Source organism: Bacillus rossius, chromosome 6 (assembly GCF_032445375.1).
Source record: "Bacillus rossius redtenbacheri isolate Brsri chromosome 6, Brsri_v3, whole genome shotgun sequence".
In the NCBI taxonomy this organism is placed as follows: Eukaryota; Metazoa; Arthropoda; class Insecta; order Phasmatodea; family Bacillidae; genus Bacillus; species Bacillus rossius.
In genome coordinates, this window is record NC_086334.1 from 57,763,068 (window position 1) to 57,780,882 (window position 17,815).

General features: G+C 45.2%; 1 protein-coding gene across 5 annotated transcripts in view; it reads left to right on the forward strand.

Moving 5' to 3' along the window:
- Positions 1-9,388: 9,388 nt before the first annotated feature.
- LOC134533230 (gastrula zinc finger protein XlCGF57.1-like) overlaps positions 9,389-17,815 on the forward strand; it is a 69,003-nt gene continuing 60,576 nt past the window's right edge. For 3 of the 5 annotated variants that reach the window (XM_063370637.1, XM_063370636.1, XM_063370633.1), the window contains exons 1-2: positions 9,389-9,628; positions 15,687-15,800. In XM_063370637.1, coding sequence (XP_063226707.1) covers positions 9,617-9,628; positions 15,687-15,800 — 126 coding nt within the window. In that variant the 5' untranslated portion in view covers positions 9,389-9,616. Of the gene's footprint in view, positions 9,629-9,707; positions 9,904-15,686; positions 15,801-17,815 lie in introns of all 5 variants that reach the window. The other 2 variants (XM_063370634.1, XM_063370635.1) reach the window with 2 other exon arrangements.

Genomic DNA, 17,815 nt, shown 5'->3' on the forward strand with positions numbered 1-17,815 from the left:
GTGATGCCATGACCACGTCAAACCCACCCGTGACAAGGGCAGCACAAAGTAAACCACCCACCACGACACACACGACAGGACGTGATGACCCCAGCGCCGCACCACGCTCAACCGCTGAGTGCATCCACCATGCCAACATACACCACATGAGCACCGGTGACAACCACGACGAGCCACGACAAGCACCGCCCACCACAACACCTCGCTACCGAAGACCAACAGGAATGCCAACGACGACAGAACCCACCACGACACTCACGACAGGACCCGGCGACCCCAGCACCACACCATGCTCAACCGCCGAGCGCACCCACCACGCCGACATCACCACGCCCAACAGCCCGGCCTTGGTGGACCAATCCAGTTACAACAACCCCCCAGGATGGGACAACTCGCACAACCCAGCGACCACATGCTCCGCGTGCCCGTCGAGGTGAATGGACGCCCGACCCTCACTATCATCGACACGGGGGCAAGCCAGGTGTCCATCCACACCTCGCTGCTACCTACCGGCACCTTCCGCCCACACCAGGGCGAGCTCCGGCTGGCAACCACCACCCACACCGGCTGGATGATTGGACACGCGGATGTGAAGGTAAGCATTCAGGAGCTAACTACACTAGTGACTGCTGTATTTGTGGGGGACTTGGGGGAAGAGCTTGTGTTAGGGCAACCCTGGCTGGCAGAACACGATGCAGTGTTGGAAATGGGGCTAGCTAAAATCAATGTGGGGCGAACTGAAAGGTTCGCTGTGTATGCGGTGGATCGAACACCTAGACCATCAGGCCCGACTGTAGCCCTAGACGACCTCCACCACGATGTACCACCGGAGTTCCGTAGTGCCATCAACAAAGTCCTGCACGAACGATGAGGTGTGTTCTCGACCGCCGAGCCCTTACGGCGCACCACTCTTGCCGAGTACTCCATCCCGACTACCACCGACCAACCCATCTATGAATCACCCCGGGGTTATGGGTACAAGGAACAGAGGATCATATGGGAGCAGGTCACTGAAATGCTGCACAGTGGGGTGATCGAACCCTCCAACAGCCCCTACAACGAGTGTATCATTCTGGCCCCCAAATGGGACGGTACCCTGCGTTTTTTTACTGATTTTCGCCCCCTCATTGCCGTAACCATCAGTGCACCACCCCCGCAGATCAGCGTCGAGACGGCGGTATCTGGCTTCGGGAGGGCCTGCGTGTTCAGCACGCTAGATCTGAAGTCGTGGTACTGGCAAGTACCAATTAAACACCAAGACCGGGAGAAAACTGCTTTCACTGTCCCCGATGGCAGGCGATTCCAGTACAGGGCCATGCATTTCGGGCTCAAGAGTGCAACAGCGACATTCAAAGCAATGATGATGCGGGTGCTAGAAGGGTACCTTGGCCAGTTCGCCCTCGCATATCTAGACTATGTTATCGTCTTCTCAGAGACATGGGAGGACCACTGCCGCCACCTAGCACTCGTGCTCGAGAGACTCGCTACCCACCACCTGACCGCGAACCCCGCTTAATGCCACCTGGGTACCGAGGAGGTGGAATTCCTGGGCCATTGCGTCAATGCGGAGGGGAGCCAGCTTCAGACTGGCCATCTCCAGATGATCGCGACCGTACGAGGAAGCAGCTCCAAAGGTTTATCGGTCTGATCAATTGGCTGAGGGTATACATACCCGATTTCTCCCGGATAATCATACCCCTCACCGACCTGCTGTCACCGAAAGGCGCTACCACTGGGTCAGTGATGCGCAATGCGCATTCGAGGAGGTGAAGAGCGCGTTCACTCGCTGCCACACCCTTGCGTGTATTGTCCCCGAACGCCCACTCATCCTTCAGACAGATGCAAGCGCCTTAGGGGTAGGCGCCGTCCTGTTTCAAGTTGACCACCTAGGAGACAAGCACGTAGTGGAGTACGCCAGCGCAAAGTTCGGGCCTGCTGAGCGTAGATACCCCAGCAATGAGCAGGAGTGTTTGGCGGTGATCTGGGCAATAAAAAAGTACCAGCCGAATCTCGAGGGCCGGACCTTTACTCTCCGTACCGACAACCGCTGCCTCACCTGGCTCCAGACAATGCAGGGCAGAAAAGGGAAACTCATATGGTCCTTCGACTTCGCGGTGGAGCACGTGCCAGGGCGAAAAAAACCAGATGCCAGACACCCTGTCGTGGCAACCGAGCGAACAACTCAAGGTCATCGACGTGGAGGAGTGGGAGGACATGCTGCCGCCCGGTTCCAACAACGAACACCTCTCGCCACTAAACACCTCTTTACGGATCACGACCGACCCCAACCAAACCGACCTGCCACCTGACACCGCAACAAACGTCGACCAACGGGTCATGACCACTCAACGTCAATCAACCGAAATGATCCGACGATGACAACAAGCCAGAGACGAACTACACCCACGTGGAGAGACCAGGATGGCCGGATCATGCACCGAGCGCTTGAAGTCGCGGGGTCGTGGAAGACCTACGTGCCTCCCGAGGTGCGCGAGTCCGTCTTGACTGGCAAGACACCCCTGTATGGACCAGACTCGACACGCGGTCTCCCAACACTACCATTGGCCCGGCGTGGCGCGGGATTTAAAGAAGTATGTTCGGGAGTGCGAGGTCTGCCAGGTCCGCAAGGCGCGTCGATGCGACGGGGAACAGCAACAGCACCCACAACAACCGACCCATGCATTCCAGACCATCGCACTCGACCTGATGGGGCCCTACCCCAGGTCGCCCAGAGGGAAGAGGTTCATACTCGGTGTGACAGATATGTTCACAAGATGGACAGAGGCATATCTGTGCAGCAATGCCAGGGTGTCCACCTCATGACGCAGGAGTTTCTGCCTCGGTGGGGCTACCCACTGTCGGCCTTGACCGATAATGGCAGCCAGTTCATCGGCAAGCAATTGTAGGACTGGTGCACACAGGTGCATATCCAGCACCACACCACCCCAGCTTACCATCCCAGAGCTAACCCCACCGAACGCAGGAACCAGGACTTGAAGATCCAAATCCGACTCCGACTGACTGACGACCAATCGAAGTGGGACCAACACCTCGCCGATGCCCTGTTCTGCATCTGCCGTCGTGTGAACGCAGCCACCGGCCACACGCCCGCCGAGATGGTGCAAGGAAGTAACCTGCACCTCCCAGGCGAATGTGCTGCCCACAGGACGCCGCACGACTGAGAAGGGACGGAGGAATGTGACCAGCGCAGGACAGACATGTATGAAGACGCACGACGACGACAAGCGACATACTCGCAGAAGATCACCTCTAAGAGCACGCGGGAGCCACCCCTAGTCCGAGCGGGAGACCAAGTCTACGCCCGCGTGCACCCACTTTTGGCAGCCCTCCGCATCTACTGCTCTGGATTGGCACCGAGCTGAATCGGGCCTTACAAAATCTAGAGACGCGTGGGCAGGACCGCATATCTGGTCAGACTCGGGGGGTGGCGCATCCGGAAGATCAACCGCAACGATCTACGACTGGCCACGACACCGGTTGAGCTTATGCCGGAAGAACCAGACCACGATGAGACATACGACGACATGCACGACGACGAACAACCGGTAGCAGACGAGCCCGAACCGGCTACCGGAGAGCATGACCACAACATCCGAACCAGGACACCAGAAGAGGCCCTCGACTACATGGAAACACCAAGTGATGCACAAGATCCCACACACGAGATGACGTCAAGCCAACAGGGACAGATGATCCACCACGGACAGGTGACCATTACCGACATCTCACTTAGCGACCCAGAGGGCCTATTGAGAGACACTGCCTCCATCGTCGACGAACCCGACGACGTGGTACTCGGCGCCACTGGACAACAACTACAACTCTGTGCGGCTGGGCCAGTGATCGCCCATGCATCAGAGGAGGAGGCGGCAACCCTACCTGAGGGCACAACACCCGTCATGGAGGAACATGACGACGAGGCAGGAGAAACCCCGGGTATACCCGAATGAAGGAAGCAACCTTTCTCTAGCAGGCCATCCAACAACCACGATGCGAGCAACCGCCGTACAACCCCGACGGAAGATCACAACAACACCACCACGACCACTACTCGGACACCTCATGACCCACCAGGAGCGCCTGACGAAGCGCCTACATGCCAAGTGACGAGACCCCTCCAGGGACAGGCGGCCCCCGGGGTACCTGGCCGAGTACGACCTCTGGAGGGGCCAACGCAGCCCCCGCAATCCCGAGGGCATGATCGAGGAAACTCGACCACCGGTGGACACGCACTACAACCTGTGACCGCCCATAGCCCCAACCGCCTGGACATGCTGTGAAAAGTAGGCCACCCCACCACACCACCACACGACCACAACACTGCACACCACCACCTCATCATGCCTCCATGCGGCCCCACCAACCGCAGCCACCAGGTACAGAGTTCTGGCCCCACCAGCCGCAGCCACCCCAGGTGTCAGGATGGGGAGTCAACGACATGCTAGGGGTGCAAATGGCCGCAGATCCTGATCGCGTGCATGGCCGGGCTTCTTCAGGGGGGGGGGGGGGGCGTTTGACGTTGTACCGACCGAAGGCCATTAGCCCGGCCTCAGCCCGCAGTACTAGCTCCTGCTGGCGGAACGCACCCCTCGCCAAGTCTCCACCCAGATGAGAAGAGCGGCTTAACCTTGGCGCATGGAGGGAATGTTCCCCCTTCCGCACACCAACCCCTGAGGGAGTTCTGATCAGCTCGCGGCCCGGAGCGGACTTGCGCATACCGTGGGGAGCATTCAAGTTTTGTCTCTCTGATTCTTCACGACTAGTAACTATAGTCATCACAAATTACCTTTTTCAACGCAACTCCCCACGCGACTTCGGGTCTGTTTTTTCTATGGTGCAGGGATTAATCCAGCCATCGCTACTTTCCGAGTCAAGCCACCGAGTCTGGGGGACATGCTGCGGCCGATCAACCCACTCACAGTTAGACGACAGAGCTAGCCTAGCGTTCTCCCGGAAAACACCCCAATCTTCACTTACAACTCCTTAGATTCGCCGCGGGAATAACACCCGAAACCCCGGCTGATGGCAATAGATTTTAAAGACATAAACATTTTAGTGACGTCCCTCGGCTTTAGGTCTCTGATTCCCCGTTTGCGTAATTGCCCTGTCTTTCCCGTGCAGCTCTCGTCGGTGAGGTGTGGGTCCAGGCCAACGTGGCCGGGACCGGGAAATACGAGACCTGGAGGGAGTTTTAGGTGAGGAGGAAGAATGGTAGGCAATTCCAACTCGGTGTTGACTGTTCCACGAGCCCCTTTTACTGTCGCTTAGAGAGCCTGCCGTAGCCTGGCGGACCCGTCGCGGAATGAGCGCCTTCCCCGCTACGACCCGGACTCCCGGAAGAAAGTCTCGTCCGTTAACACATCCCGACACAAACTGGGAAGTTATTCCAGTAACAATGGCTCCGATTAAGATTGCTTCGTAACAATGTACAGCGCGTGTGCTGTCCGTCACGTAAGAGTCTCGTACTGACTGCGAGGTTCGGCGGTCCGTAACTGCGCGTACACGGCCTATGACGTTCGTCTGATGACGTCCCGGAAAACTCGTAAAACTGAAATACGGTGAGCGATACAACGGATGCAGCTCTGCTGCAGATACAACTCGTGACGTTTCACTGTCGTCCGACTGCGACCTGAGAAGGCGCGCCTCACGAGCAGCGCGGAGCGGTGTGCACGTCTGTCCTCGATCGCGCCCAGAACACCACTGCCCTTTCCCGCCCGCCAGCGGACCGAGGCCCGCGGGCCGCGGAGGAGTGGAGTAGAAATCGGCCGGCGTGGGAGAGGCCCACCCCGCGATGCCCCAGGCTGCGATTACATTACTAGCATGGCGAAACACTTGAGAAAAATCACAGAATCATTTACACAACTTAGCGAGACATTAATCAAAAATTTACACATCAGTTAATTAGTTACGATTACAAAATATACACAATTATTGAGGCTCGCGATCATTTAAAAATACATAAAAAGCAGAATTATTTATAACACAAAAGAAGCCCACTGGCATACTAGGGCGCTCGCGGGTGCATCCCTGACCATCGCACTTCACATTCGGTGCACTAGTATTGCAAGAGAGGACGTTGACGAGGCATAACGGCCTGAAGGTGCCGAGGAGACACTTGGATCGACGTCATTAGTTTTCCTCTGAATTACAATTACATGTGCACTATTTTGATGGTGCCAGTAGCGGCCAGTATTAAAGAGCACAAGTGCACGTGCACACCCAGTTTTCTACAGAACATTTATTTATTTTGTAGAGTTAAAAGTTCCTTTTTTCTACTTTTACCAGTGGCAGCTACCAGAGTAACACTCGTCGCTTTGTTTGCATCTGTCACGGACGTCTGTTTTTATTTTTTCGATTGAGGCGATACGGCAAGGCTGTAGTGTTCACAATAGATCTGTGCACGAAACGCGCTGCCTGCATGCCTGCCTCGGTCCTTTTGCGCATGTGCACGAAGGAATTACGTCACCTCCTACGGGACATTTAATACTGGTCGAGTGCACGGCTCTGGTGTGCTCGTGATTTTCCTGGCGTTTCATTGATGTAGTTCCAAATTTCAGCACGCACAGCAGCACTGATCAGAGAAGTAAGTCATAACTTATGAATCAGCCCGGTAGATGCCAGTATTGTCCACTCCAATACTATCACCCCTAACCAAACAAACTTTTCGTTTTCAGTTTTTTTACGTCCAGTAGAAACAAATAGTTGCGTGTGGTTCAGTGCGAGCGTAAATATCTTTAAATCATTAGTGTGACTGTGCGTTTGTAAAATATTTTTCTGTGCCTTACGCAGGACAACATTTTTCTGAGGTAAGTTACCTATTTTATAAAGTTTCCCTTTGTTGTAAGACTTTAACTGTGAAAATGTGACTGCGTTCTTTAGCGCGTATAGAAAACATGTACCATTTTTAAAAATCGCCATAATGAATTCGGTACAAACAATTTTAGCGAACAGAAAACTTACTACAAGGAAAAGATAACAATTAAAAATTTAGGAACACTATGTCAGAAGAAAGACTTACTGCTTTAGCAATGTTGTCAATAGAAAAAAAGACTAATAAACAGCATGCATGATTTTAATCATAGAGTCATCAACAAGTTTGCTCAGCTGAAAGACAGAAGAATGGATTTTTTTTAAAAATAAATAATGGTGCAATACCTTTGTAGCATTAAAGTTTGTAAAATCATATTTTTTAGCTTCACATTGCTTTCAGGCACAACACTTTGATAAGCTTAAGCCCAGCCACAAATTTGAAAAATCAAGAACATCAAACATAATTTATTATTATTTATGTGAGGCTTGATCAGCGATCTACCATTTTGAATTACAATTTAAAATCTCTTAAAAAACAACTAGTCTGCTCAATAAGCTTCGCTGAGTTTGTGTAATAAACGAAATATATCTTTCACGACTCCAAGATAAGCAGTAACTGCTACGGTGCCGCACCAACACAGATAATCTGACACCAAAACAAGCTTCTAGTACGCAGTAAGGTAGGAGGTCTTTTTTTTTCTTTATGAGTGCATATGTGTTAACATGTGTGTGTGTATGAGTGTGTGAACACCCATAATTTAACATCACCGACCGCTACTGGATTAGTGATGGGCAGAACGGTTCTTTTGACCGAGTCGGTTCTTTTGGATCAGTTCCGTGAAATGATTCGTTCAGAACGATTCGTTCATCTCGGTCAATTCGTTCTTTTCTGTGTATGGGATCTGGCTCTTTTATCAGGTGTCGTAACTCGTTCATCCTTTAGAGTATTAGGTACGTGTTTTTGTATTTGAATGTGAACATTGCTTTCCGTAGCCAGTGAATCACAGTTGCGTATATGAAACAAGATTATTTATATTTTATTACTTTTTAAGTTACAAATATTAATATACAGGCTATTTACACTTTAGTGACAGTAAAGTGTTTACATGTAGACCAACACATTTAGAGAAAAAAAAGACAAAAATTTAATACTACTACTGCGATTCAGTATGAAGAGAAACAAATGAAGTACATTAATTAACCCAAAAATGGTAAGTGTGAACATTTGTAGTTACTTTCCCTGTTATTGTTAATTCATACGGTTTTTATTTTTATTTGAGTTTTTTTTTAGTTTTTTATTTCCAAATTTGTGTATGTGAATGTGAAAAAGCAATTTTAAACCACTACTTAACAGTTGACATTTTCAGGTATAGATACTTTTCATGTTACCCTATTTTATTTGATCAGTTATCGTTTGCTCTTGTGAACATGCGCACGCTGTGATTACTAATTCTTCAGACTCCTGACGTCATGAATCATTTCACGAACGAATCAGACCGGGCGCGTGGCCGGTTCTCTCATCTCGTTCTCTCGTTCTCTCCTCGTTTTCGTTCTTCCGAATCTTTCAAGGTACCGGCTCTCAAAGAGCCGGATCTTTACATCGCGAACGAATCGCAAGATTTCGTTCTCTCAAAGATTCGTTCTTTTTGAACGAATCGTTCACGAACGACCCATCACTATACTGGATGGCGCATTGCCACACCCGTTCGGGAGCGTCGCACAACACAGCCGGCCGTGACTAGCCTCACACCGTTCGGTGCGCTGCCCTAACTCACTCTCCCTGGCCCTCATGGGCGTGTTCGTTGCACGTGTCCTGATCAGGTGTTGAGGACACATAACTGCCTGTGCGATCAGAGGGAGCACCGATGGGTGGCGTCAAGGTTCATGCATAAATCTTCAGTTATTCTGCGCAATATTAAACAAACAATAATTTGGAAAATTACTTGTGTTAAAAGAACGGTTTGCTTCAGCTTCTTACTTTCCAGCATACATTCATGATAAGCATTAATATGCTTGCTTTTAAGATGTGCAAATAAGTTTGTAGTTGTTCCTGAGACGCAATATGTTTTAAAACATAAATTGCACTTCACACTTTTGCTGTCTTTTTACAATTTTCTGAAATATTTCCACACTTTATTGGCGCTCATTATGTATACACAGTTGACATTACACTCTTACACAGTACACCACAGCACTAGCAGGAGACGAGCACAGTATAGGCCAGCCGAGGACCCAGGAGTGATGCATCGGGGCTTTTGGACAGAAACATAATATAAGAAAAGGTTTTTCCCCTTTGTTTCAAATAAAGCGGTAGTTCCCACTTTCCAGAGAAGCTATATTCACAGCTAGAGGGTTTCCAGTTAGTGTTGCCAACTAAAAATATAAAAAAAATTCCAAAAAATATTCACATGACAATGAATACTCTTATACTATCGATTGAATATATTGTAGTCACAAAACTATTTACTTGCTTCAATAATATCGAGACAAAATATCGAATAGTTCGATGTATTCTATAAATATTTGCATCGCTGTTATGCAAAAGGAGTAATGCTCGTTGGTATGATCCACTAGCACGACTATTGTTCATGTTCATCGTTACTCTATGTTTCATCGTAGGCTTCCCTGAAATTGTTCTTGTATATTGTTTACATTTGTAATGTTATAATTTTATGAAATAATTTTTGTATAACTATGTATAGGAGCCATAAAATTATTAACTGAATGTAACGTTCTCAGTGGCAGAGACGGTGGCAATACCCAAGTTGCACGTTTAAGTATTTAAATGATAAATAAAGTAAGTAACACTAACTAAATATTGAAGTTGTTAATTTTTTGTTGAGAAAAAGTAATGTTATAATGCGCTATTATCTCAGGCTTGCGTTTATTCTCGTTTGTTTCAGTTGAATGATGCATCGATGAAATGAGGATAACAGCTCGGTTTTTCTTTGGCACACAGCTCAGTAAAGTAATTCTGTCTCTAAATCCATACAATGATGAGCCAACTGGACGTACAGGATCTTGTAGAAATACTTCTGGGATAGCCTTCTTGTCTTTTCGTACTGTGCCGACGTAAGTGAGTTTTCTTTTCAGTAACTCATCTACAACTTCAAGTGAGCTAAACCAATTATCTGCAGTAACGTTTTTGTTACTGTTTACGATCGGTTTACAAAGTCTTACTACAGATTGAGTTGGTATGGCAAGGGTTTTTTCTGTCTCACTCAGTCCCACGGAATCAGAACTCTTTCCGGTGTAGATGTAAGCATTTAGAAGATAAAAGGTTTTAGCATCACATAGACACATGACTTTGATTCCATATTTCTTAGGTTTTTTTGACATAAACACCTTAAACCCGCACCGCCCTCGAAAAGGTACGAGCATCTCATCAATCATTACCTCAGAAGATACTGAGTACGATCTTTTGCAGTTTTCAATGAAATTTCCAAATATTTCAGGTATAGGAGCAGCTTTGTCTGTTACTCTTATTTGATTACGTGTTCTAAAATCATCGAAGCATAGACACATTAGAAGTACCTATCTCGAATCGTTTGATGGACTTAGTCGCTGAATAAATCTGTCTACTGTAAGGATCTTTTGTAAATACAGAAGTTATTTTTTCTTCATATGAAGATAAAACTGATGATGCCAGCAATAATCCAATTAGAGCTTTGAGCTCCTCAATGTCTGTATCTCTATAGTTGTTTTTTTTAGTCGTAACTGACAAACCAGCTCTTACGGCTTCAAGTTTTATGTTGGTGTTTACCAGGATCATGTTCATAATTACGTCATCAAACAATAGCTGCCATACCTCTTTTTTGCTTGGTTGGTTTCCGAGTGTTCTACCTCGTGCTTGTAATCCAGGTAAGCCCCTAATAATGTTCCTAGCAGGTGTTCTCACGTTTCGGGGTGGTGGCTTGTTGGTCCATGCGTTTGGCACTACTAGCTCAGTCTTCTTAGTTCTTTCAATGAAAAAGACTTCTCTTACAGCTTGATTAGCTTGATCCACTATTGGTTCGTTCGAAGCATCCTCTTCTAACATAATTTCATCTTCTTCCTCAGAACTGTCATCTATAACTTGTCCTTCGCGCCCTGGTAAAATGAAGTCGGAATCTTCGTCGGAGTCGTCCACTTCACTTACACTGCTTGTTTCATCGTCAGGGACGTCATTATGCAACAAATCTCGGATAATATCACCAAACCGTGGATCACTAGGGTCCAAACGTCTTCGGGGTCGGTTTTGATTACTACCACCCTGATCCTCATCCATAGTACAAAACAATATCTTACACACAGATTCAGCCTAAAAATGTTATACACACTACTTTAAATCCTACAACGTAACTAAAAACTAAAAAAAGAAATCAGTTCAAACATAAACAGAAACCCTCGGTCTGTGTGACCGCGCGTCACCACTACACTTACAGAAACCGTCGGTCAGGGAGACCGGTTTGTTTACGATTAGGGCTCAGTCAAGGTCAAGTGCCGCACTCAAACTGAACAAAGGATGTGTCAGCAGTAGGAAGGGAGGGTGGGGGGAAGGTACTAGGGAGGTGGACCCGAGACGTCCCACTAGTGTTGCCAACATTAAGATGTACAATTTCCTAGCGGTCTGTGAGACCGGGGTTTCGGTAAAAGTGTTAAGATGAGGTTAGGTTAGTCAATTAAGAATCATATGCTTGCATTTGGTCGTTTGTTCTGTGGCATGGAGTTTTCCCTTAATATACTACTAGCTGCAGTACCCGGCGTTGCCAGGGCTGAACACAGGGTGAAGGGGACCTTTTTCGAAATCAGATGTAGTTAGTAATTGTCTTCTTAATTTGAATGTCAAGTGTGCAAAATAATTTATATCACTTTCAGATCCCGACAGACGTTCTGCCAGTATATAATTATGGTAAATATGTAGTTGAGCGGTATTTGCGAAAAAAAATGTTAAAAATCCGAAAATACCTTTATTAGATGCTCTTCAACTTCCTCTTTTCATTAAAAGCAGCGGAGGTAATAAATTCCAAATACTTTAGGAGATATCGAATTTTTAAATTTCATCATATGTAGTTGAGCGGTATTTGCGAAAAAAATTGTTAAAAGTCCGAAAATACCTTTATTAGATGCTCTTCAACTTCCTCTTTTCATTAAAAGCGGCGGAGATAAGAAATTCCAAATACTTAGGGAATATCGCCGTTCTTATTTTGCATACAAGACCTGTGTTTATCATTCAACCGTCACAATTTTTTTATTTTGCCGTGTGTTTGTGAATGCCTAATTAATGAAAATGGTCGATTAGGTCAGGTCAGTTACTTTATAAATACTTTGAAACTAAGCGTACATTAGAAATAATATGAAATTATTTCAATGGTTCTTTAGTTTTAAAGTATTTATAATGTAACTGACCTGACCTAACAAACCGGGACAAAGGATGAACATAAACAACTCACGTAAAATTTTTTTGTTACTTATTACTTGCGTAACAATAAAAAATAAGACTTTAAAATTAGAAACGTTAAAAACTCGCCTAAGTTGGAGGCGGTAATTAAACACCGTTTTAAACAATAAATGAAGTAAATAATCACGTATTGGTTAATTTGAATTCTGGCCTATCACGAACAATCACGTGACATCATTATCCAATAAAAAAATAGATGCTCTTAAACAAGAAACAATGGTGAAAGCCACATGAACGCACTGCTATAATTGTGATGAAATTTAAAAATTCAGTATCTCCTAAAGTATTTGGAATTTCTTATCTCCGCCGCTTTTAATGAAAAGAGGAAGTCGAAGAGCATCTAATAAAGGTATTTTCGGATTTTTAACATTTTTTTTTCGCAAATACCGCTCAACTACATATGATGAAATTTAAAAATTCGATATCTCCTAAAGTATTTGGAATTTATTACATCCACCACTTTTATTGAAAAGAGGAAGTTAAAGAGCATAGAATAAAAGTATATTCGGATTTTTAACATTTTTTTTCTCGCAAATACCGCCCAACTACATACGTATTTACCATAATTATTTACCTGTATGTATGTATGTATGCATGTATGTATATATATATGTATATATGTATATATATATATATAAATATAAAAAGAGGTGGTCTGTATTTAATCTAGATTCTATAAAGCACTATAGAAAAAAGCTGAAAATTAAGAGATTACTAATATTGAAAAGATTCCATTATCTAGCTAATGCTCGGCATGCATTGCAATGACTCAATCAGTTTTGTTTTGTAATATGTTTGAAGTAGTTACATATATACAAATCATCTATCCATCTCTCTAAACATATATTTATCTCTATCTACATCTTTATATAACTATGTATCTCTCTATCGCTATTTATCTCTTTATATCTACATAGGTATATACATATATACCTCACACTATCTCTTCTATATATAAATCTCTATATAGCTCTATACATCTATATATCTCTTTATCTAACCCATTTCATTCTCTATACCTGTGGTGGGAACGCGAGCGTCAAGAGAGACACAATGATGACGACGGACAGTTGCTAGTTACTGAATTACAAAGATAGAAAAATTAAAATATGTTGCTTAAATAATGTGGTTAATAAATAACGTAGTAAAAAGTAACCTATGTTCATCAGGGATAGAAAAATTAAAATATGTTGCTTAAATAATGTTGTTAATAAATAACGCTGTAAAAAGTAGCCTATGTTCATCAGGGATAATGTCGGCTTCTAATGGAAAAATAATTTTTCAAATCGTTCCAGTAGTTTCGGAGCCTATTTAATACAAACAAACAAATCTTTCCTCTTTATAATATTACGTAATATAGATTGTGCCATTTCCTGAAGCTTCTTCCATAAATCAGAGCCAATATGTCCCCTTGAGCTAATCATACTTCCGTCTGGTTCTTACCATGAACGAGTGCTTTCGTCTTTCTGTTCTTTCCCACTCCCTTTGGGTCTTCTATTCATGATCTCTCCTTCCTCGGCACATACATCTTATCAATCTATTTCCCACCCAGCTTTCCCAACCCCTCTCCCCCTTTACCTTGTTAAACAGCCTCCAGTCTTTCTCTCTTCCTCCTCCCCTGTAGTGTGTCCCACCCCAGCTCCTTGATCATCACTGATGGTCTGTATATCTTCCCCTGCCCTTCACCGGCAAATACTCATCACCCATCTCTCTGCCCTCCATTTTACAATTCTTTCATTCCGTCATGTGCAGATCTCAAATTGCCGCCCTATACTCCATCATTGACCTCACCAACCTGTAATATGCCTTTTATTTTACTTTCCTTTCATATCCCATTAGGTCCTGCCAATCACCCCCAGCCCCCTTCTTTACAACCTTCTGTACTTGCTTTTCCCATCCTAGGTTGCTCTGTAGGGTTACCCCCAGGTATTTATAGTCTTCTGCCTTCTACCTATCTTCTGTCCTTTCCAACCACATATGTAATTTCTTTAATACTTCTGGTAACCCTAACCACCTTTGTCGTGTTTATTTTTATCTAAATTAAATTTGCTCTTGACAAGTTCTCCAACTTCTGATCACCCTTAGGTGTGACCATTCCCCCAAGGTTTCATCCATGATGCAGCCATACGCAAATATTCCCAATCTCCTCATTCCCTCTACTGTATCATTTATCGTTATAATGAATAGAGGGGCCTCATAACACTCCCATGCAGACTGCATGGGAGTATACATGAGAGTACTGCATGATGCAGTACCTACCCCTGGTGTCACTACGCTATTTTCCGACCTTTTCTTTCCCACCCACACCTGCTGTTTCTTATCCCGAAGAAGTCTTCCGTCCAATTTACCACCCTACTGTCCATTATCAACCTATCCTCTTGTGTGTGCCACCTTATCATACATGTTCTCAAAATCATTAAAGATGGTATCCAACTGTTTACCACCACCAAGTCCTCCAGAAGCCCAGCATCTGTGTCTAGCAGGAGAAATGGATATGAAGACAAATCTCTCAGAACAGAGTGTCTACAGTTGCACGCATGTGGGCATGGATCCGTAATGATTATCTCTGCAATGCCAGTTTTTATATTTACATTACCTCGTGCAACTAAAAGAAACTTAGTATTCGGCTGATGTAATACCCATCTTTGTTTATAATTTGAAACATGTTAAAAATGTTTTGAAGTAGAAGAATATCTAGCATTCTATCATTCTTTCTGGTTTATTTTTATTATAGGGCCTAATATGTAAATTTTGACCCTGTGGTTTTTCTCGTATCAATTTTTCTTAATAAAATTAATTTTTCTTAACAGTGAAATTTTATATCTTTGTTGCCATTTTTTACATTTCAGTGCAATGTGAACGTGCCAGATGGATAGTGAAGACCGGTTTCGTGACACGGAAACGTAAAAATGTAAATGGAAAAGTACCTGCAAGTTATTTAAGTGTCACTATTTGTCTACCACTTCCGTAAGGTACGGAAGTGTAACAAGGGCAATCAACGTTACTGTACTGAATTTCACAATTAAAAAAATTTATTTTATCAAAATGAAATTGAGTTACAAGAACATAACATGGTCAGAAGTTACATGTAATACATTTATAATAAAATAAATCAGAAAGCATTTATAGAACATTAGATATTCTTGAACTTCAAAACATTTTTAACAAATTTAAGACATAAACAAACTTGGCAACAACCGATAGGTACCAATACTATGCTTCTATTTGTCACATGGAGTGACATAAACGTAAAGCTGGGAATCTCTGAGCTAATCTGTGTGGGTTCGTGTTCTTATACTCCGTTATATTATATCAGTCTCTGTTTATGTGATTCATCTCTGCTTGCATGTTCTTGTAGAACAGGCCTTCACTGAATAACTGTTAATGTATTAATTATATTAACATTTTTTTCCAGGTAATGGATTGGTGGAGTGAAGATGTTTTTGGCAATGAGTGTTGGAGTATTGGGCTTGACAGACCGGGCAAAATTGTTAACCCAACAATAAAACAAGAAAGTTATAAGCAGGAGGTAAGTTTTAGTTCTTTGCATTTGATCATGGATGTACACACGGCATACACCTAAATCAGAGGAAGTTGACACATTTGGACAGAGCAAGTGGAAATAGGGAGCAGGGTGTTTGAAAAGGGGGGGAAAGGGGTCAGGTAGTTATGGTTGTAAGATGCGAGGAAGAGGGGAGAACATGATGTAAGAAGGGTTGATATGAGGGGAACAGAGGTAGAATGAGACGTACAACTGTGAAATAGAGGAAGCAACATGTAGGGAAAGGGGAAAGCATTAATATGGGAATGATGAACTATAGGAGCATGTATAAAAAGGTAGACAAGGCTTGTATCACAGATTTTGTGGTAACGGTAGAGATGTGGTTGGATGAAGAAGTAGGGGATGTATAGCTAAGGAGCTGGCTAAGTATGAGATATTTAGAAGAGACTTGAACAGAAATTGATGGTGTGTCTGGGTTAGGAACTGACAGGTAAGGTAGAGTACTGGAGTTACCAATCAAGGGACAGGATAGAAAGGTAAGGCTGCTGGAAAGTGTACAGTTCACCAGGGCAAGTGGAGGAAACCATACAGGTGCTAAAGGAAATGTTAGATATGTTGAGGAAGAGAGCTAGGTGGTCATAGCTGGCGATCTCAACATGTCAGGAGTGGTGGTGTGGGAGGCAGGACTAGAAGAGATGGTAGTAAGTTAAGCTAAGGTAGGCCTTCCAACTGGCACGTAGGAGGCTCGAGCAGGTATTGGAGGAGCAAACAAGACATGGAATAGGGAACTAGAGAATGTGGGTATCACTGAATGTGATGCTAATATGACCGGTGCAGGCAGTGATGGGAGTATAGTGATGGAGGCTATCAGTGACCACAGGATCCTGTTGGAGTAGATAGAAACAGGATGGAGGGTGAAAGATAAAGAGGCAGAAAAAAATGGAAGAATTTGGGGGAGAGCATATCAAACTAGGGCGGAGAATTACTGAGGTGGGCAGGAATTGAAGGGCTTGACAACAAATGGATGGCACTAAGAGGCATCCTGAGGCTGGCTGGGTATGGTTTGTGGCAGTCAAAAGGGTAGGGAAAGGAGAAGACTCGTTGACTATGGGGAAGAGATTCAAATACTGAAGCTCTAATATAGGAGGCTTAATGTCAAAGCCAGAATGCTGGAAGGAGAAAACATGAAAGCAGAATTAATGAAGGAAAATAACGTAAGTAAAGTATGCGTACATGGGAAGGCTACTGGAGGAACGAAAATTGAGTTGATCTATACCGCTATTTACAAAGAGTGAAGGGAGAAGAGGGAATAGAGAGCGTGCAGACTGCTCAGGAGTTATCACTCCTAGATAAAGTAGGGGCTTCGGGGTATCAAAAAAAAATTTTAAAAGGGGGGTGGAGCTACATGGAATAGGGAAAGAAAAGAGACCACCAAAGTGCATGGTGGTGCTATGTGGCAGAGGTGTGGAACTAAGATTGGCAGTGCTGACATATGGTTGATGACAGAGCTGGTAGGTAGTGCGCAGATACACGGCGGTAAAGCATACTGCCTGGGGACGAGGGTCTAGGAGGTGGTGCTCCCTGGTGGGAAGGAGAGGACTTAAGAAGGGCTATAATTTAGTTCTACAGGAGGCTGAGAGATAAGTGAGCCGGGTGCAAGCATGGGCGTGGTTGTTGTCCACGGGAGGGAGAGCTGGGGGCAGAGTCGGTCATTGCCCAGCCCTGAATTCTCTGAAGCACAGTGACAAACGGCGGGGGCAGGGGTGCAGGGTGAGTGCCGGGCGTGCTCTGGCGCTCCGGAACGGGAGCCGCACGAAAGACAAAACTTTCCGCGCCCGTACATTGGCAGCACTGATGGGAGTGGGGCGGTCCAGTGCAGGAGCGTGCTGCCGGTGCTTTGGACGGGAGGAATTACACGCCAGAACGTGCAGAAGGGCAAGTGAAACTGTGATGCTGCTAGCACAGCGTGGGACAGAGTGGCGTGTCCGGCCGCTAAGGTCGTGCTGACTGACTAAAGTTTAAATAGTAAGGGCTCCTTAGGG